This window comes from Grammomys surdaster, unplaced genomic scaffold, assembly GCF_004785775.1.
Source record: "Grammomys surdaster isolate TR1022 unplaced genomic scaffold, NIH_TR_1.0 125953, whole genome shotgun sequence".
NCBI lineage: Eukaryota > Metazoa > Chordata > Mammalia > Rodentia > Muridae > Grammomys > Grammomys surdaster.
In genome coordinates this window covers 1696017-1715769 of record NW_021620773.1, presented here as the reverse complement: position 1 = coordinate 1715769, position 19753 = coordinate 1696017, and the positions used below count along the sequence as shown (strand labels likewise).

General features: G+C 50.5%; 3 protein-coding genes across 6 annotated transcripts; 1 reads left to right on the top strand and 2 right to left on the bottom strand.

Moving 5' to 3' along the window:
- Positions 1-125: 125 nt before the first annotated feature.
- Ncaph2 (non-SMC condensin II complex subunit H2) lies at positions 126-15273 on the top strand. 2 transcript variants are annotated; one of them, XM_028753663.1, is made up of 20 exons: positions 126-350; positions 3270-3371; positions 5919-5974; positions 6099-6183; positions 6260-6328; positions 6416-6495; positions 6582-6727; positions 7093-7167; positions 7710-7807; positions 11798-11869; positions 12056-12122; positions 12255-12362; positions 12472-12525; positions 12682-12752; positions 12837-12930; positions 13047-13118; positions 13206-13261; positions 13345-13446; positions 13546-13695; positions 13763-15273. In XM_028753663.1, exons 1-20 carry the CDS (start codon positions 243-245, stop codon positions 13901-13903), a joined length of 1806 nt encoding a protein of 601 aa, XP_028609496.1. In that variant the 5' UTR covers positions 126-242; the 3' UTR covers positions 13904-15273. The 2 variants fall into 2 exon arrangements, with proteins under 2 accessions (XP_028609496.1, XP_028609495.1); XM_028753662.1 differs by having other exon boundaries at positions 13044-13118.
- LOC114609330 (protein SCO2 homolog, mitochondrial) lies at positions 14092-16328 on the bottom strand. Its single transcript, XM_028753667.1, has 3 exons — positions 16119-16328; positions 15859-16038; positions 14092-14914 (listed from the first exon to the last, which is right to left on the bottom strand). Exon 3 carries the CDS (start codon positions 14899-14901, stop codon positions 14131-14133), a length of 771 nt encoding a protein of 256 aa, XP_028609500.1. The 5' UTR covers positions 14902-14914; positions 15859-16038; positions 16119-16328; the 3' UTR covers positions 14092-14130.
- Positions 15864-19730, bottom strand: Tymp (thymidine phosphorylase). Of its 3 annotated transcripts, XM_028753665.1 has the most exons (11): positions 19543-19730; positions 19358-19411; positions 18975-19176; positions 18641-18843; positions 17934-18032; positions 17432-17561; positions 17193-17311; positions 16690-16852; positions 16371-16601; positions 16119-16259; positions 15864-16038 (listed from the first exon to the last, which is right to left on the bottom strand). In XM_028753665.1, the coding sequence occupies exons 3-11, from the start codon at positions 19165-19167 to the stop codon at positions 15887-15889; spliced, it is 1431 nt and encodes a 476-aa protein (XP_028609498.1). In that variant the 5' UTR covers positions 19168-19176; positions 19358-19411; positions 19543-19730; the 3' UTR covers positions 15864-15886. The 3 variants fall into 3 exon arrangements, with proteins under 3 accessions (XP_028609498.1, XP_028609499.1, XP_028609497.1); XM_028753666.1 differs by having other exon boundaries at positions 19335-19730; XM_028753664.1 differs by having other exon boundaries at positions 19358-19730.
- Positions 19731-19753: the final 23 nt, after the last annotated feature.

Here is a 19753-nt window from a genome sequence, read left to right as displayed (position 1 = left end):
CGCAGAAACCTAGTCTCCTCCGCTCCTCCAGGGCCCTCCCCCGACGCGGAACCACGCCCTTCGGTGTAGGCCCCGCCCCCCGTCAGGGCCGCTTCATTACCTCTTCAAAACTGGGCCCGCCTTACGTCATAGGTGTGCGCGGAGTGCCCTGGTTACGTATTTCCTGGGCGGGAACACCAAAATGGCGCCAGGACTAGTGGCGGGTTGAAACATGGTTCTGGGCCTCTAGTCCCATTCTGGACATGGAGGATGTGGAGGTGCGCTTTGCTCACCTCTTGCAGCCCATCCGAGATCTCACTAAGAACTGGGAGGTGGACGTGGCGGCACAGCTGGGCGAGTACCTGGAGGAGGTGAGGGCGGCGGGGGAATGGCACCGATCTGGGGACTCAGGCGGCTTTGCCACCCCCTGCCTCTAGGTCTGTAGCCGTCTGGTGTTTGATCCCCAGTCTTGTTTCTTTCCTTCCCCAAAATCCAGCCTGCCTCTCGAAACCTTCTGTTAGATTATCCTGGAGCTGTCATTTTCAGGTCTCTGTCTGTTAGCGAGCTGTGAAATCTATTGGTTGGATGAGACTCGATTTCTCCAACAAACGCATTATTTCCGTCTTTTGTTTTGGGGGGTACAATACATTAAGAAGCATAATTTTTGTTTTCCCTTTTTGGGGGGCGGATATAACCTGGGGCTTTGGACAAGCTTGGCAGGCACTCTACCGTTGAGTTTTTTTTTTTTTTTGGACCCTTTTTTCTTCTTGAGCCAGGCCAAGGCAGATCTTAAACCCGAATCTTCTATCTCAGTCTCCCGATTATTTGGGAGTACCAATCGACCCTACCACGTCTGGACTCTTACTGTATTTGAGATCTAGTTCCCGAAGGGAAAGGGATTTTGTATTTTAGACCTCAAGCCCCGCCCACACCGTCTCCCTGCTGTGCGGCGCACCCATACCCGAGGCTCTTAACTTGAGCCAGCTTTGTCCAGGAGGACCCGCCCCCATCCCTGTTCGTGGCCCAGCCCTTCGATGTAATCTAGCCTATCAGCATTCCATTCCTCAGTTTTTTGTTTTTTTTTTTTTTTTGTTTGTTTGTTTTTTAAGCGCTGCAGGTCTATTCAGTCTCTTTCTGCTCCCTTTCTGCATGTTCACTCTTCAGCCCAACGCAATCGGATTCTGCTACTGAATAGTTACAGATCTAGTCTTGAACGGTAGTGGTCAGGACGCTCCAAGGGGCCTGTTGGGGAGATTTGGTCTGACAGCTTCCTTTTTGAAACAGTGCTCTTAGGATTTCTATTTCACTGCTTCTTTTTTTTCTCTCTCTCTCTTAAGTATTGAGCTTCTCAGGGTGGAGTCTTCTTTCCCTTAAAAATAGAAAATCTTACTTGTATGATTTTTAAAATATAGGTTTCCAGCTCCATGTGGTGGGATACACCCATACCCCTCTTCCTTGAAGCTGCCCCAGTGTGGTTGCTAAATCTATTTGCTCTAGATACTCCCTGGGCATATGTTGGGATATTACATGAGCTCTTGGATTTTATTTAAAGTGGGGCTTTTGGTTTTTGGTTCAAATTCTAGTCCTCTATTTTGGTAAAGAGTTTTACTGTTTAACTAAAGAAAATTAAGAGCTGTTATAAGACCTCAGCAATGAAAAAAAATTAAAAAATAATTAAAAAAAAAAAGACCTCATCAATGAATTTACCAATGAATTGTGTCAGTTATACTGCCAGAAAATCACCTCAGTTCGCCTGCTCCCCATTATATCTGGTCTAGGTCTATTAAACCTAGATACTTAAAGCCTTCTCATCCAGGCTTCTAGATTGGACACCTTCCAGTGTGAAGAATTAAAACTGGAGACAGGGGTGGTGGTACAGGGACCTGGAAAAATGCCACATCAGTTCAGAACACTGGCTATTCTTTCAGAGGACCCAGGTTCAGTTCTAAGCACCTACAGGACAGATCACAGCTATCTGTAATTCCAGTTTCTGGGGATCCAGTGCCTTCATCTGGCCTCCACTGGTACCAAACACACATGTGGTCCACAGGCAAGGATGCAGGCAAAACACCCACATCATTTTGTTCTAGAAAACTCAAATCGGATGACTCTGGTTAAGAGCACTTTCTGCTCTTGTAGAGAACCTGTGTTCAGTTCTCAGAACCAAAAAAAAAAACAAAAATGTGGCTCACAGTGGCCTGTAACTCTACTTCATTGGACTCTTATTTATAAAAATCTGCAGAGTTGAATAAGACAGTTGGGCTGGGCGGTGGTGGCGCACGACTTTAATCCCAGCACTTGGGAGGCAGAGGCAGGCGGATTTCTGAGTTCGAGGCCAGCCTGGTCTACAGAGCGAGTTACAGGACAGCCCAGGCTATAAGAGAAACCCTGTCTCAAAAAAAAAAACAAAAAAACAAAAACAAAAAAAAAAAACCCCAGACAGTTGGACATAGGAGTTTGGGCAGCAGTAAGAGTGTCTGTCTGCAAGACTTTAAGTTCAGTCCCTAGTACCTTGGAGAACAATTCTCTGGGGTGTGTATTTATTTGTTTATTATTTATAGATCTTCAATAGGTATCTGTAAATGGCACCCCGGACCCTCAGGGAGAAAGCTGTTGTTCTTAGGATAGGTTTGGCACTTGTTGACATGTGACTGGTAGCTTGAACAGGGATGGCTAGGTGCACATGACAGAAGGTAGAAGTGGGAAAAACCCAAACACTGGTTAAGAGCCAAGGCTACCAGAGGCCAAGGAGGGTTGCAGATGGGAACTACTTAGAGCACCTAGTTCTTGAATTTTCTAATTAAAGGATAGAGTGTACTGTATTTGTTTCTGTCTTTTCCTTCTCAGAGTAAAGGGTCTTTCTGCTGTAGTTTGTCCAAGTTGGCTTTTGACCTGGGTGGGTACAATTTGGAGTGCTGATGAGAGCTAGTATGTAGCTATGGCCATCATGGTCAGTATCCTTTGGGGACCTCCTTCTTCCAAAACCCTTGATCTCAAAGGATCCAGGAACTAGGGGGAAATCACAACGATCTAGCTGTCCTCTAGAAACACCCAAAGAAAACTGGCAAATTCAAGAGTAGACGTGGGGCTGTATGTTTGTGGGTGGCAGGTTGAGCTACCTGGGAAGGAAGTGAGCACAGGCTCCTCCTGCACTGGTATCTTACATTCTTTGAGACTGTCTCACTATGTAGCCTAGGCAGACCTTGAATCCTGCCTCAGTCTCCCAACTGCTGAGGTTGTAGGCATGCCCCTGCTTATTGAGCCCAGCTTACTAATGTTCTTTCTTGCAGCTGGACCAGATCTGCATTTCTTTTGATGAAGGCAAAACCACAATGAACTTCATTGAGGCTGCACTATTAATCCAGGGCTCAGCCTGTGTTTACAGTAAAAAGGTGGGTTCCACAGACTGCCGATGTTTGTGCTTAGTGTTGAGCTCCTGGTGGAGCAGCAATGTCCATCTCTCTGTAACCTGCCTACCCTTAGGTCACAGCTATCAGTGCCAAAGAGAACCTGGAGTTTACTGTTGGCTTTTATCATGAGACACCTCCAATGTATCTCAGGCTGATCTCAAACACTACACATATCCTTTTGCATAGGAAGGAAGATGACCTTGAATTTCTGATCCGTTTGCTTCCACCTCTTGGAATGCTAGTGTGACAGGTATAAATCACTGTGTCCAGTGTCTAAAGTTCTAGGGTAGGGTCAAATCTAGGGCATAGTGCACGCTAGGTATGCGCTTTGCCAACTGAGCTCTATCCCCAACCTGTTGATTTTTTGAGACAAGATTTTGTTAGCTCAGACTGGCCTTGAGCTTGCTATGGAGCTGAGGGTTGCCTTGAATTCCTGATACTCTTGCCGTTGCATCTCAAGTGCTTGGATAACAGGTGAATTCTACAATGTCCAGGTGAACTTGAGTTTAAAATGGCATGAGCAGTAGATGGTTCCGTTGGCAGAAGTCTGCTGTGTAAGCCTGAGGACCTGGATGTGGGTTCTCAGCACCCACATAAAGAGCCAGACGTGACAGCACGCATCTGTAACGAGCACGGTGGTGCGGAGACATGTGAAGCCCCGTGCTCACTAGCTAGCCAGCCTAGCTAGTGAGTACTCTCCTCAGGTTCAGCTGGAAAAACAGGGTGGAGAGTAGTTACGGAGGACACCTGAGGCTAGCCTGTAGCTTCCATAAACATCTGCACATGTTTGCACACATACAAACACATACTTACAAAATGGTAAGCAAAATGGCCAAGCTTGAGGTATAGTTCAGTTGTATAGCACTTCTCTAGCATACATAAGGCCCTGATTGTGAATCTGGAAAACCACAATAAGTAACGTGTCTGGGAAGGGGAGGGTCAGCTGCTGTGTGAGCGCTGTTGTTCCTCATGGACGTGATTATCAGGTAGCATGTGGATGCTCTACCTTTCTTACCTTCCACTTGACTGGGCAGTTGTGCTACATCATCATTTAGAAAACCTCAGATCTCACCCTGTGTGGGACCTCTAGTTCTGTGGAGGAGAGCAAGTGAAGATCTGGGTGGGGGTGGTGCACATCTTTATTCTAGCCCTTGGGAGGCAGAGGCAGGTCTATCTCTGTGAGTTTGAGACCAGCCTAGACTACAAAGTGAGTTTCAGGACAGCCAGGGCTACACAGAGAAACCCTCTCAAAAACAAAAAAAAGTGAAGGTCTGTCAGGTCGGCCCATCATGGGTTCTGTGGTGCCAGGGCCATCAGAGATGGCCTTATGGCACTGTCCTGTGAATGGGGGTAGTGTAGCTAGGAGGAGAAGCTGCAGCTGACCTAGGGGCACCAGGCAAAAAACCAGCGGGTACCGTGTGTGAGGGATCAGGCCTGTGGAGCATGTGCCAAGAGCTGCCTGAAACATAGTGGGCACTCATGGTGACATGGCCACAGCCTGTGTCAGGGAGACTGTGCTGTGGACATGTGGGACATGGGACAGAGGCTGTCCAAATAATTCTGATGGGACTGATTTGATTTGAGATTATTATTGTTTTTATTGTTGTTGTTGTTGTATATGTGTACTATGTGCATGTGTGTACATGTGTGTGTACATGGTGTGGAATCCTGACTAGGTCTCTTGTGTCTTTACTTGATCTCCACTTTTATTTTTTGAGACAGGCTCTCTCATTTAACCTGAAGCTCACTGATTCCTTTGGCCAGTGAACTTCAGAGTTGCTTCTACCTCTGCTTCCTCAGCCTTCTCCAAGACTGGGGTTAGCATGGATTCTGGGGATCCAAACTCAGATTCCAGTTTTTTGCATTTCAGGTGCTTATGTGTGTGGGTGTGTCCACATGGGTGCAGGTACTCTCAGAAGCCTGAGGCATCTGATTCCCCTGGAACTGTGTTATAAGTGGTTATGAGTAGCTCGTGTGGGTTCTGGGAACCAAACTCAGGTCCTCTGAAAGAACAGCAAGCACTTTAACTGATGAGACATTTCTCCAGCCCCAGAGAATTATTTTTATGTTATATTTCAGTGTTTTTGTTTGTGTATGCATGTGCTTTGTTTTAGAACAGTAGCTTGGCATGTAGCCTGGGCTGGCTGTGAATCTAGAATTCTCCTGCCTCTGTCTTTGAGTGCTGGAGTGGCTTGTCAAGGTTTTGTTGTTGTTGATTTTATTTTTGTCTTTGTTTTTTCTTTTTTGAGATGAATCTCACTCTAATCTAAACTTATTGTATGGCATCAAATTCATAATCCTCCTGTTTCAGCTTCACCTGGTGTGGCACATGCCACTACTCTGTGGAGTGAGAATTACTTAACAGTAGGAAAACTGGCTTGGCTTGTATGGAGATTTGGTGGTGACAGCCAGATTTAGTGTGTACCAGTGTCTAATAAGAAAGGTCCCCTGCCCTGAGGGGCGTTTCCGAGCAGCATTTCTGATAGGCCCCTCCTTTCCACAACCTCACTGTGTGCCTCTGGTTGCCAGGTGGAGTACCTCTACTCGCTGGTCTACCAGGCTCTCGATTTTATTTCCGGCAAGAGGTGAGTATGAGAAGTGAGTAGAAGGAAGAGGTCTTCTTCTTCTTCTTCTTAGCTGTGCCCTGCTGGCAGCTTGGGAGGCTCCTAAAACCTCTCAGGATGTTCGTGGTATGTTTTCCTCTCTCAGGCGAGCCAAGCAGCTCTCTTTAGTGCAGGAAGATGGGAGCAACAGGGCTGTCAACTCAGGGACTCCCGGTGAAACGGAGGATGAGGTGAGTGTGGGCAAGTGAACTCTGCCCTGGGTGCTTGCCTGGCCCTGCTCTCATGAGTGCTTGTTGTCTCCTGCAGTTCCTGTCACTGGACCACTTCCCCGACTCCCGGGCTAATGTAGATCTGAAAAATGACCAAGTATCCAGTGTGAGTGTCTTGGCCCTTGTGAGGTGGGGAGAGTGATCTTAGTGCTATTCCATGTAGAATTCAGAACTCTAACCTCCCTCCCCACAGGAGCTGCTTATTATACCCCTTCTGCCCATGGCCCTGGTGGCCCCTGATGAAGTGGAAAAGAACAGCAACCCCTTGTACAGGTACAACACTGAGCTAACATGGGATAGAAGGGAAGGAAACCTGCCTGGGAAGGGCCTCTATAGCAAGTCTGCTTCTGCCAACACAGCTGTCAGGGTGAAGTCCTGGCCAGCCGGAAGGATTTCAGGATGAACACATGTACCCCCAACCCCCGAGGCGCCTTCATGTTGGATCCAGTGGGAATGTGTTCTGTGGAGCCTGTGGAGCCATTCCCCATGTCACGGAGCCAGAAAGGTAAGGATGTGGGGCTTAGTGGGAAGGAAGTAGTAGAAGTCTCTCTTTTGGGAGACTACTGTTAGGTACCTTACGCCTGCCATCTCTAGTCTTAGAAGCGATCAAATGCCACGTTCCTTTTCCACTCTGGATAGGTTGGTCAGAGCTTCTCTCCCTCATCTTTCTTTGTACCTTGATTGCTAGCCAACAAGCCACAAGGTCATAGCTCAGCTCAATACTGGGATCTGGTACCTGGTGTCCTCCTTAGTCCCAAGTTGGGGCCTGCTGGGTTCTGTTTTCAGCTGACAATCTAAAGAGGCTCTTTGGGTACCAGCGGAGACCTTCTAGGGTCAGAGCTGACTCTGTCTAATATTTTTCTGTCCCAGATGCTGAGGAGCAGCCAATGGAAGTGTCTAGGAACGGGAGTCCTGTTCCTGTACTTAGCATCTCCCAAGTGCCAGGTGAGAAGAGAGCAAGCACCAGGGAGGCTGAACTAGGTGGGCTCTGACCGTGGATGTTCTCAGTTCCCCTACCTGTCTACTTCCTGGTCACTGGCTTTTGGGGAACAAGCCTAATGGTAGCAGATACTGTCTGTGCTGGGGCTCGATCTTCAGTGAGATTTGCTTTCTTGGGTCTCTTCTGGGTAAATGTAAGCAATAATAAATAATATCTGAGCTGGGGATATTGCTTGGTTGGAGCACTTGCATGACCGTAAAGAAAGCCCAGGGTTCATTTTCCAGCATAAATAAGTAAATAAGCAAATACATGGACATTTGCCAAGAAGTAAGGCAAACCAGCCAAGCATGCTAATATGAGGAAGAGAGTGTAGAGCTTAGTTCAGTGTTTCAGATGCTGAAGTGTAACAGTGAGGAGAGAGACTCGCCCGGCCAGCTCCTTCGAGAGTTGGCCATGAGCCTTCTACACGGGAGCTCCATCTGCTGCCTGGCCTCCAGCCTCTTTAGGGCTAACTGGTTTCTTGGTTCCTGCACAAACATTCTTGTAGATGGCCCAGCGCTCAGCAGTGGAGATGAGGATGCAGAGGATGTAGCAGATCTCCCGGAGGTTGCTGTAGAGCCTGCCGAGCCCAGGACCTCACAGCAGGTGGGACACCAACAAAGCTGCAGAGCCCAGGCTGTCAACAGAGCGAGCCCTGTCTGTCCTGGGCAGCAGTGCAGCGCTCTTGGCTCTTGTCTGCCACCTTGGTGTTGTCCAGCACTCTATAGTTTTGTGTATCCTCTCAGAGGAGGTGTCTTCCCAGAAGCCTGGCCATCCTCCTCACAGATGGTTTAATGGCAGCTTCCATATCCCTTTTCTCTGTAAGCGGACTCTAAGCGGGACAGCAGTTGCTCCCTGAGGATGCACTGGCTGGCATTCAAAGCTCTGATTCCGGTGACTGTGATGGCAGCTGAACCCCAAGTGCCACTGCTCTCAGGCTGGCAGCAGAGAAGGGGCTGGAGGAGTAAGCTATCCAGAGATAATTAGGAAATCTTTATTGAGCTCAAACAACAAAGAAAAACAAAACAAAAACCCTTGAAGCTGGGGCTGTAGCTGAGGGGTGGAATTCTTGACTAACCCATGGAAGCCCTGCTTTTCATTCCCAGATCTGGCCGGGCAGTGGTGGCGAATCTCTTTAATCCCAGCACTTGGGAGGCAGAGGCAGGCGGATCTGTGAGTTCGAGGCCAGCCTGGTCTACAGAGTGAGTTCCAGGACAGCCAGGGCTATACAGAGAAACCCTGTCTTGAAAAAAAAAAAAAAATCCCAGATCTGTAATAGGAATACGTTAAAAACTAGCGTACTGTAAGGATGGCTTAGCAGTTAAGAGTGTTACTGTTTCTGTAGAAGATCCAAGTACCACTCCCAGCATCCACATCAGAGCTGGTAACATCAGTCACTCGAGCTGCAATGGGGATTTAGTACTGCCTTCGTGGGCCATGCAGTCATGTGCATTGACTGTCTTCCCCCACACAGACAAAACTGTTAAAAACCTAATTAGAAACACACACACACACACACACACTAGCCAGGCAGGGTCATTAATGCTTATAATTCCCATACCCTGGACGCTGAGGTGGCATTGTGAAGTTTTAGGCCAGCTTGGTCTACATATTGAGAGCCTGTCTTGAAAACAAAGGAAATCTACTGGTGAGCTGGAAAGATGGCTCAGTGGTTAAAGCACTTGCTATGTAAGAATGAGGACTGGAGGACCAGAGTTTAGATCACTAGAAGCCACACAGATGTTGGGTAGGTGTGGTGGCCTGCCTGGATTTCCTAGAGTCTAGTGGAGACAGGCTACCCAGAGCAAGCTGGCTAGCAAGACTAAACATGGGGGGTGAGTGTTGGGGTTGATTGAGAAACTATCTCAGTGAATGTGGGGAAGACGACTGGCGATGGTTCCTAACATTCACTTCAGCTTCCACACAGACTCACACACGTGGACACCCACATGTATACACCCACATGTACTCACATGTGTACACCTACGTGTACTCTCACACCTGTACTCACACATGTATACCCACATATACTCATGTGTACACCCACATTCAAGCAAAAAAAAGTAATGTACATTTTACACAAAAAAGGGGAAATTGTTTCTTCTAAAACCAATCTGATGTATTTAGGAGGAATATTAACATTTATTAATTGTGGATGGATGTTATAGTCTATTATTCATTTAGTTGGATTTAGTTATTGGAGACAGGGTCTCATTTTGTAGCCCAGGCTAATTTTGAACTTGTGTGGTCCTTCTGCTTCAACTTCCCCAGTGTTGGGACAGATAGCCACAGATATGCCAGGCTATCATGTTCTTTATTTGTTTATTACTTATTTATATTTATGGTGCTGGGTATTGTACATGCTAGGTGAACTCCTATGGAGTTACACCCCCAGCAATGTTGTGTTTTTAAAGGAAAAGTTTTCCTGGTGAGTAGTTCTCCTTAAGATTCTGTTTGTATGCGTATGTATGTGTGAGTAAACATACATGCATGGATTCATATCTGTTGGATCCCTTAGAACTGGAACACAGCTATCCCACCATGGCACTCAACAGAGGCCACTGTTGAATCAACCTTTTAAAGAACTTGCTTGTGAAGTTCTTTGTGGCCTGGTGAACTGGGGTTCAAACACAGCTGCTTTCAGTCTCTTAGTAGGCCTTACCCTCTATCTTCCATTCCCAGACATTTATGTGGACCCCAGACAGGGGTAACCAAGTTCTTATTGGTTCTGATAAGCCAGTCGGATTGATTTCCTCCATGGCTCAGGTTATGTAGCCTTTGTCTTAAGGAGGGATGCAATGGGTAGTTAACTTGCCCATTTTCTGCTTCCATGGCAGTCAGACCGACCCATGTCCCACAGCCTCACAAGCCAGGCTGTGATGAGCTCTTTGATTGTTTCTTTAAATGTCTTCCCGACTTGTTCACATGCTGGTGACCACAGAGTCTTGTACTAGGCCACTGTTGATTCCATCTTGAGCTAGATGACAGATTCTCTCCTTTTCTACTATTACAGGTCAGACTGAGCGAGGGGTTTTCCAATCACTTTCTGTCATGTTCTTTTCCTCACTCCTCACTCCTATCCCATGGGCTCCAAGTTCTTAGAGCTCAGGAAGGGCTTTCGAACGTGAATCTTTGTACTTATTTTCATTTTAGCCTCCAGCTCTAAGAAATGGCAAGTCAATGCCTCTGTCGGGTCCTCTCATTTATCTAATACACTGCCAGATCAGAGGGATCGCTGCAATTTCTCCTTACACAAGTTCTTGCTTGGCTGCCTTCTCAGCCTCAGGTGTGTTTTTACCACACACAGCAATGGCCAGGCATCAACTTCTGTTGTTCCCTGCCATTAATCTCTACCTTGGTGAGACTGCAAAATTTTCTCAGACCTTTTTAGCTATTTTCAGTGCCTCCATCTTCATGTAATGGGCTCTACCTATCAAGCAGGCACCCACCCATACCACACATGACATGCCCTTCACAGGTACTCTAAATCCTAATGCTTCAGCCCAAGATGCAGTCTCGCCACCCACAGCAAGCACCATACAATTGCTGCCATGGCAAGAAGACGCTGTCACAGTAGACAGGAAGGGACAGCTGTAGTGGAATTTTCCCTCGGATGCACCACTCTTGAGCTTCTCAGCTTCAGTCACTTGACTCGCCACCCTGTGTGTCCAGGACCACATGCCTCTCTCCATTTCATCCTTTGTTCTGCCATGTCTCTGTTCAGGTGTCTCTTATGTTGTGTGACATTCTTTCTGTGGAGATATGAACAGTCTGTTCATCCTGTCTAGGGAACAAAAAGCTGGGAACCTAGGGCCACTGTACAGCCTGCAGGAAGCTCAGCAGGTTGGAGAGTGACCTTTTCTGGTAGCAGTTGTTCAGCCTCTTCCAGACACTGCAGCTTATCTGAGAGTCTTCTACACAGTTAGGCTAGTACCTGCTTCTAAACCGATATGGTTAGGCTGTTGTTCTCTGAGCAGTCTTTACTGGTTATATACTCTTAGGGAGGTAGGGGCCTAGTGAATCTGGTCAGGGTTTTTCTGAGCGCAAGGAGCTTCCTTGCAGGCTGGAGTATTTCACCTCCCCTTATAACAGTTCTCAAACTGTGGGTTACCCCCTTTTAGAGGTCACATCAGATATTTACGATTCATAATAGTAGCAAAATTTTAGCTGTGAAGTAGCAATGAAAATAATGTTGTGATTGGGGGTCAGCACAACAGGATAACTATTAAAGGTTTGCAGCAGGGACCCTTAGGGAGGTTGAGAACCACTGCCTTAGGGCAACATTGTTTCATTTCCCCCTTCATGTGCTGTGTCTTAGCTTGACTCTGGGGGGATACTGCTAAGTAGCACAAGTGAGCATCTCCAGAGGGTGACTGAATGTGAGGGACTGAGCTCAGGTCCCAGGCTTGCAGGGCAAGCACTCTGTCAGTGTTTTTCCAGCTCGTCCCCAAGGCTTTACTCTTTGGTCTTTGAGTTCGGCCCTAAGAGGGCCCTTGAACCATGTATTTGACGTGAGCCTAAGCATAACTTCTGGGATCTTGAAAGCCTGGGTGGACAGGGGTCGGAAGAGGAGAACTTGTGGATTGTTTCTTGCAGAGTGCCATCTTGCCAAGGAGATACATGCTGCGGGAACGACAAGGGACCCTGGAACCTGCCTCCCGACTGCAGGTAAGAGATGCTGGGTCCCTAGGCCCTGCCAGCGAGGGTATGTTCAATGGTATCATCTATCCTATCTTTGTCCTGTTAGCCTTTAGACCCTTGGCACTTCTTCCAGAAAATGAAGTCCTCCCTGTGTTCTCTGTACAGAGGCCTATACTTTGCCCTTCTCAGCTTCTGCTTGTGTTTTCTGCTCAGGAGACCCTGGACCCCTGGAAGAGCCTGGACCCTTTTGACTCCTTGGACTCTAAGCTCTTCCAGAAAGGTAAATAGGATTGGTGGCACCTTGCTCGTGTTGCCATGCCTAGGGCTCCTGGGGTAATGAGGTAATGCCCTGGAGGTGGGTTCTGTATCCCTTTCCTTGACTACTCTTGAGGCAGTTCCTCTCTGCCTCCAGGTAAACCCTATTCTGTGCCACCTGGTGTGGCGGAAGCTCCAGGACAGAAGCGCAAGAGGAAGGGGGCCACCAAGTTGCAGGACTTCCACCAGTGGTACCTGAATGCCTGTGAGTGTGTGGGCTAAGGTGACACACTCTTTCTTTCTCCTGGGTGCTGTGAGCAGACCCATCTGGAACAGAGGCTTTGGCCTTGCACTTGCTAACTACTCTCTCACAGATGCTGAGCATACCGATGGCAGGAGGTCTCGGCGGAAGGGCCCAACCTTTGCAGGTGAGGCTTAGGTCCTAGGCACCTGTTTAGAGAACAGTCTTTATCTCCTTCCCCAGCTCCACCCCCATCCTCCCTACCAGGGTCTCTTGAAGTGTGGACTAGTGTGAGCTTGGGCTGGATGGGGAATCCCATCCCTCATAAGGTCTTTGTCTGCAGACATGGAAGTCCTGTACTGGAAACACGTAAAAGAACAGCTTGAGACCCTTCAGAAGCTGCGGAGACGCAAGGCAAGTACCCATAGTACTGAGGTCTGAAACCCCACAGCTCTGAGGTGTGGAACACATCATGTTCTTACGATGTTCTCTGCACAGATGACTGAGAGATGGCTACCTGGGGCCCAGCAGGACCTGTGGCCTACAGAGGAGGACCGCTTGGAAGAGTCCCTAGAAGACCTAGGGGTAGCAGGTAGGTGCCTTTAGATGGAGGGAGGGCGTGTGTTGTGTGGTCAGGGTTGTGTTAGCACTCTCAGCACCTACTGCTGATTGAGCAGCAGCCTTTGGTCACGTCCCTTGTCTCAGCAGATGACTTTCTAGAGCCCGAAGAGTATGTAGAAGAGGCTGAGGGGGTGATGCCTGGGGAAGCTGCTGACCTAGGTAGGTCTGGAAGAAGCTCTGGGGGTTGGGGGGGTAGGGGAGTATATAGCCCCATAGCTGTAGCAACTCATGGCTGGACCTTTCTAGATGCAGAGGCCATGCCAGAGTCCCTGAGATATGAGGAGCTGGTCCGAAGAAATGTGGTAGGCCTGGGTCACAAAGGTGGGAGCACTGGGGATATCCTGGGCCCATACGTGCAAGGGAGAACCCACTGGTCTTTCTGTAGGAACTCTTCATTGCCACCTCCCAGAAGTTTATCCAGGAGACAGAGCTGAGCCAACGCATCAGGGACTGGGAAGATACCATCCAGCCCCTGCTCCAGGAGCAGGTGAGGCTGGCTATTTGGGAACTATAGCCTCCTACCACCAGCCTGGGGTTTGTCCAGAACTGTCTCCACTTGAAGCTAACATGTCCTTTCCCTATGCAGGAGCAGCATGTGCCCTTTGATATCCATACCTATGGGGACCAGTTGGTTTCACGGTTCTCCCAGCTCAATGAATGGTGTCCCTTTGCAGAGCTTGTAGCTGGGCAGCCTGCTTTTGAGGTGTGCCGCTCCATGCTGGCCTCCTTGCAACTGGTAAGTGTCCTGGGACACAAGGGAAGGGGCAACACCCCTGGGCTCTGCTGACGCCATGTTTTCACAGGCTAATGACTATACAGTGGAGATCACCCAGCAGCCAGGACTGGAGGCAGCTGTGGACACAATGTCTCTGAGACTGCTCACACACCAGCGCGCCCACACCCGCTTCCAGACCTACACTGCCCCATCCATGGCCCAGCCTTGAGTGGAGAGCACTGAGGCAGGGGTGGAAGGTAGTGCATACCTGAAAGCCGTTGCTCATAATGTGCTGCTCTGGGGCCATTTACTCCAGTGCTGCCTCCTGGCTGGCCTAGCCTAATAAAGTGTTGCTACCCCACCTGTTCACCCAACACACCATTTAAATGGGCTGCGGGTACAGAGCACACCCACAGATTAAGTTAATCCATTTAATGACAGGGCCTAGCCAGTAGTTCAGGGCAGGATGCTTTGGAAGGCAGCTATGTGCCGGCGAACACTGTCGACGATCTGCTCTGCTGACCTGCTGCGACCGTAGTAATCAGTGAAGAGACCATCTGGGTTGAGCAAATAGATGGCAATGGAGTGGTCCACAATATAGTCCTGGTCCTCATCCTTGGGACCAGCACTGTAGTATACACGGTAGTTACGACTAGCATGGGCCACTTGCTCTGTAGAACCGGTCAGACCCAGCAGTCTTGGGTGGAATTCTTGCACATACCGGGCCATGGCTGCCACGTCATCTCGTTCTGGGTCCACAGTGATAAAGACGGGCTGCACCAGGGGCAGGTCAGGCTCTGCCTCTAGCTTCTGCACCACCTGCACCAGCTTCTCCAGCTCATCAGGGCAAATGTCAGGGCAGTGAGTAAAACCAAAGTACATCAGCACCCACTGGCCTCGGAAGTCGGCTTTGCATCGTGGCTGGCCTTTGTGGTCCAGTAGGCTGAAGTCACCCTGGCCCACAGCAGCCTGGCGCAGCGCCTCTGTCCGTTGCTGTTGGCGCCACTGTTCCTTCTCAGCTCTTGCAGCCAGCCAGGCCCAGCCTAGCCCAGCCCCAAACAGGGCAGTGATCAGCAGTCTAGTCCTTAGCCCAGGGCCTTGGCGTTGGCCCTGCCCTGACAGGTGCCGGAAATTTCTGTGCAGAGTTTCACCTCCTGAGATCCTGAGAAGGGGTTTGAACTGAGAGAGCTTGGGCCAAGCTTTGGGCCCTAGAGCCAGTAGCATCATGGACCTTAAACTCCTGGAAAAGAACAAAGGTGGCAGAAGTCAGAAAAGATGGACAAGGTGCCTAGGCCTCCACTGCTGGAGAAACACCTGCCCCACATTCAAGCAGGTTAGAGAGCTGTCTGCACTGGCTTGTCTGAACTCAGAGCTGCTCTGCTGTAAGCTGCATGCAGGCCAGGCAACAGCAAATGTCCACAGCTGGTTTGCTCTAACCTAGTTCTTTAAGCAGGAAGTCTCGGCCTCATTGCCCCAACCTATAGAGAACCCACACTGCAACTGCCACGCTTCCCTGTGGATGCTCGGAAGCCCCGAGAATATGCTTTGCCTGGGCGCTAGAATGCATGTGTCTATTTACAATAAAAAAATTTTAAAGGATGTTGATACTCTGGCTTACCACTTTTAAGAGGTAATCCTTTCCAGCTTTAGTGTCACTTTAGGGTAATCTGGGGTTCAGCAGAAAACAAGTGCCACCAGTGTAACAGCACAGCTCAGTGCCTTGAACTTCCTACCCTCACCTTCCTGGGCAGATTCATCTGCACTGACCTGGATGCCATAGCCTGCACCTCTGGAGTCCTTCAGCCCTTGCCTCATGTTTTTTTGGCCCTTGAGGCTGTGTCAAGGGAAAGTTGTTAGAACTAGCATTTAGAGCCACTGGCATCCAGCCTCCTGGGCTCCCCCAATATTTTGCGCCTCCCTCCCCCACGGTGTGGCTCAACTTGGCTCTCATGAGATGGAGGGCGCATCCAGGGTACCATCAGCCCTGAGCTGGGACCACCCTGAGAAGATGGGATTGGTAAATAGTCACGATACGTCCATTTTCTGGGCCTCAGGTCTCCAGCTCACGTGGTTAGATGAAGCAGTAGCAGCAGTACAGACAAACCACGGAGGTCACGTGTTAACAGTGTCCTCATTCAGTCCCACCCCTTGTGCGGGAGGACTTGTCCAACTTCGCGAACTCACCTGGCTGAGGTGGGTTAGAGACTTAGGGCTATGCGGTGGTCGTTGGAAGGATAAGCTCTGCGAAGGGTGAAGGGGCCTTGAAGGGTGCTCGATCTGACAGCACGAGCGCCCCCAGTAGAGTGCGGCGCTGCTGGCTGCTGAGCGCAGGGCCGTCCAGGTGCACGCGGAGCCAGGGTGTCCCTGCGCGAGCGACGGAGGCGGTTACCTAGGTCACAGTGGGCGACCGGAAGGGTTGTTTATGGGTTCCTGACAGCGCTTACCGCGGGACAACCATTGGCCCACGTCGACCAGTAGCTCGGCACCCACTCCCGGTCTGATCGGCTGCCCCGCTTGGCTGCGTCCGGCTCCGAGCTCGTGCAGCACACGGGCCAGCGGCAGCGCTCGGACACACTCCACAATGCCTAAGAGAAAGGGTGGACACTGAGGACCTACGGGAAGACGCACGTGCCAGGACCAGGAAAGACACGGAGGGGAAGTGGGTGGGACCTGGTGCCGGACATATCCGGTCTCACCGTCTGCGGGTGCGAGCAGCTCCTCTTGCTCTCGGGCGTGAGGCAGCAGCTGCCGGCGTTGCGTGGGGCTCCCGGAACACAATGCTCTAGCTAGGCCGGGGTCCACGCCCTGCGCCGAAAGCATCAACTGGAAGCGGCGCAGCGCAGAGCCGTCATCCAACGCCGCGGCCACTCGGGCGGCGCCCTGGTCTTGTGTTTCCGCCTGTCCGCTAAGCCAAAGAATGGCGCCTCCTGCTGGCAGGCGGCGTGGAGCTCAGAAGCTGCAGGGATTAAGAGCTCTTGGCAGACAGACTGGTGGATTTAACCCCAGCCCTCTCACCTAGCCTGATGACCAGGTCCCGCAGATCCGGCGGCCCCGCACCATCCAGGCAAAGCAACGCTTCTTCTACTTCCAGGGTATGGCCCACGCTGCGGCCCAGAGGGTTATCCATGGCGGTCAGGGCTGCAGCGACCTGCAGCCCCAGCCCCGCTCCCACTCTTACCTGGGGAGGCACTATTCAGTATCCAGCTGGCATTGTCAAATCCCATCCCTGCTGCCCCTGGGTTAGGATGTCAGTGAAGGCTTAGGGTAGAGATCAGAAACCAACACTGCCAACACCTCAGAGGGGATGGGGGTGGTCTTGTCGGTCGCCCTAAGTGGAGGGGCTCTGTGGAGGATTTCCCCAGGTCCATGGTCAGGACAGCTTTAATCGGATAGGGTAGGAAAGCTGGAAAGAGGGATTGCCGTTTGGTTCTATGAGGACTGTTGAGTGGGCAGAGACCAGGGATACGTGAAGTTCAGGTCCCTTCATAGAAAGGCCACTATGGCCTAGCACGGCTCACCAACATCTTTGCCAGTTCTCGGGCCTTCTCCTGGTCTGGGAAGACTGCGGCCCCCCCAAACTTAACATCTACCACCAGAGTGGACAGTCCCTCCACGGCCTTCTTACTGAGGATTGAAGCTGTGAAGAACAGAAACATCATCCCAGGGTATACTTGGGGACAGGAAGGGTTGCCTCTCTGAGAAAGGTGGCAGTGCCTGGTGGATTGTATGTCAGTCAGGGTACCCCATTTCAGGTCACCTGTAATGAGTGGTACACTGTCCACAGTAGCTGTCACATCCCGTGCAGCATACAGGATTCCATCCGCAGGAACCAGTTTTTTGCTCTGGCCGACAATGCAGCAGCCGACTTCCTCGAGTATCTGGAGCATCTGCTCAGACACTTTCATTGACTTCAGGGGAAGGACCCGCTCACTGGCCCTGACTACTGACCCAGCAAAAGTTCAAAACATGGCCAGTGAGAGTCAATGTGATTCTGATGACTAGCCTGCCAAGGATTCTGATTAGTTATGACGCATTACTGTGTAGCAGCTAATCAGTGGTTTCTACCCGCTCCCAAGTAATGATCCCGACCAAAGTTCTCTTGAGGACTCCAGACCTATCTACAACCAATGACCTTTAGAATAGTCAATGGTCTCTTTCATTAGTGACCCAGATAAATAACCTGCCCATTGATCGTCCTGTGATTCTGGCCAGTGACTCCCTCAACCCAGATCATTGATCAATTAGTGGTCCGTCTGTACCTGCTCTGGGCTCTGGGTGACACTGAACCCAGGAATAGATTCCAGCTTATCCAGTGTGCCCCCTGTGTGTCCCAAACTTCGTCCGCTGATCATTGGCACCTGGTGGAGAGGGATGCTGACCACCCCTGAACAGCCCCCTTAACCTCATCTCTCCTCTAATAAGAACAGATGCAATTACATTTTTTGCCGGGTGGTGGTGGTGCACGCCATTAATCCCAGCACTTGGGAGGCAGAGGCAGGCGGATTTCTGAGTTCGAGGCCAGCCTGGTCTACAGAGTGAGTTCCAGGACAGCCAGGGCTACACAGAGAAACCTTGTCTTGAAAAACCAAAAAAAAAAAAAAATTTACATTTTTAAAAGTAGTTATATTTTAGAGTCTTTTAAACAGTAAATGTGGGTGCCTAATTGGCGGAAAAGAAAATAAACTGTATTTGGCGGGAGCAGTTTGTCAGCAGGGCAAGAGCTGGTACTCATTCATCAGGGACCCAAGTCTGAGGGACAAGAAGAGACCCTGCTCTTCCTTTTTGGGTCCTGTTAACTCTTAGAGGGTTCTGTTGGGTACAGAGGCAGCTCTATTCCGTGGTGGAACTTGTGTTATCAAGGGATAAGACAGCCCTGGGTTTTGTCTTTGAGAGCTTTGAGCCCGGCTTGAGGGTAGGTGGTGCCCCGTGAGTGGATCAGAGATCCGAAGAGGAAACGGTCACTAACCTTGCAGCCACATGCAGCCAGGGCAGGTGCCAGAACCAGGCTAACCTTGTCACCCACACCTCCTGTGGAGTGTTTATCCACAAGCTGCTGGTGCCAGGCCTTGGGCCACTCCAGTTGCTGCCCAGACTCTGCGAGGGCCCGAGTCAGCACAGAAGTCTCCTCTAGGTCCATGCCCTGCAGCCGAATGGCCATCAACATGGCCCCTAAGTATGGATATAATGAGCGAGGTGTTCACGGAGCCTGAGTTTTCTGGGGCCGTGATGGTGGTGGGGTCATCCTTGAGGTGCGTATGGGGCAATTGGGGATCAGGGTCGAGTTAGGGCTTCCCACACACCAATTTGTGTGTCCTGTGCTCCTCCATCCATCACTGCGTGCACGAAGTTTCTGATATCTGCTTCGCTCAGATGCCCTCCATCTCGCTTCAGGCGAATCAGCTCAGGCAGCTGCCTGTTCTCCCCACTCCCTCCCCCTGAGTCGGCACCAGCTGTCTCTGGGGCCGAGGGAGGTGGTGTCCCTGGAGCTGCCATTGCTCCAGCCTATAAGGAACATTGAGACACCGCTGGACCTCACTCCCACCCCTCACCCCATCCATGTCTTTGAAGTCTCATGTTTTACTCAACACCCAGCACTGCCCCATACTCAACCCCCTCCGGCTTCCATTTCTCGACCTCACAACTCGATCCCCGTCTAGTACCTATTCAGTTCAGGGGCCTTTACCAGGTTTCTGGATCTGGCTCCGTTCCGGCCTGTTATCCCTCAGCCCTGTGTGGACTTAGGTGCAGAGGAGACAGTTCACGTCAGGGACTACCGTTGGGGACAGCGCGGGGTGGGGGGGAATAAGGCTGTCCCAGTAGGCGGCACTTGACAAGGTAAAGCCAATCACCTCTTACGCTGCTTCCTACCTGCTATCTTGTGGCTAATTGACACTGCCAGGACCTTAAGGGTCTGGTTACAGCGCTCCAGACCGCAGTTCGCTCTGCTTAGTTCCCTGGGGTCTTGGTATCTATGGGTCCCGGGCACTGCTTGCCCTGTTCGACTGAGACTATCGATGCTCGAACCCGTCACGTCCTCTCCTCCCCCATCCTCTCCTTGCCCGCTTCGGAGAGAGAAAGA

Bases quoted from the DNA above. Each gene is read 5' to 3' on its own strand.
- LOC114609330 (XM_028753667.1), bottom strand. From the start codon at position 14,901: ATGATGCTACTGGCTCTAGGGCCCAAAGCTTGGCCCAAGCTCTCTCAG.
- Ncaph2 (XM_028753662.1), top strand. From the start codon at position 243: ATGGAGGATGTGGAGGTGCGCTTTGCTCACCTCTTGCAGCCCATCCGA. The intron at 6,184-6,259 runs GTGAGTGTGGGC...TGTCTCCTGCAG, and splicing joins CCGGTGAAACGGAGGATGAG to TTCCTGTCACTGGACCACTT. The intron at 13,696-13,762 runs GTAAGTGTCCTG...ATGTTTTCACAG, and splicing joins TGCTGGCCTCCTTGCAACTG to GCTAATGACTATACAGTGGA.
- Tymp (XM_028753666.1), bottom strand. From the start codon at position 19,167: ATGGCAGCTCCAGGGACACCACCTCCCTCGGCCCCAGAGACAGCTGGT. The intron at 16,853-17,192 runs GTGAGCCGTGCT...GTGCCTCCCCAG, and splicing joins GAGAACTGGCAAAGATGTTG to GTAAGAGTGGGAGCGGGGCT. The intron at 16,602-16,689 runs GTGAGAGGGCTG...GCCTGCCAGCAG, and splicing joins GGACCTGGTCATCAGGCTAG to GAGGCGCCATTCTTTGGCTT.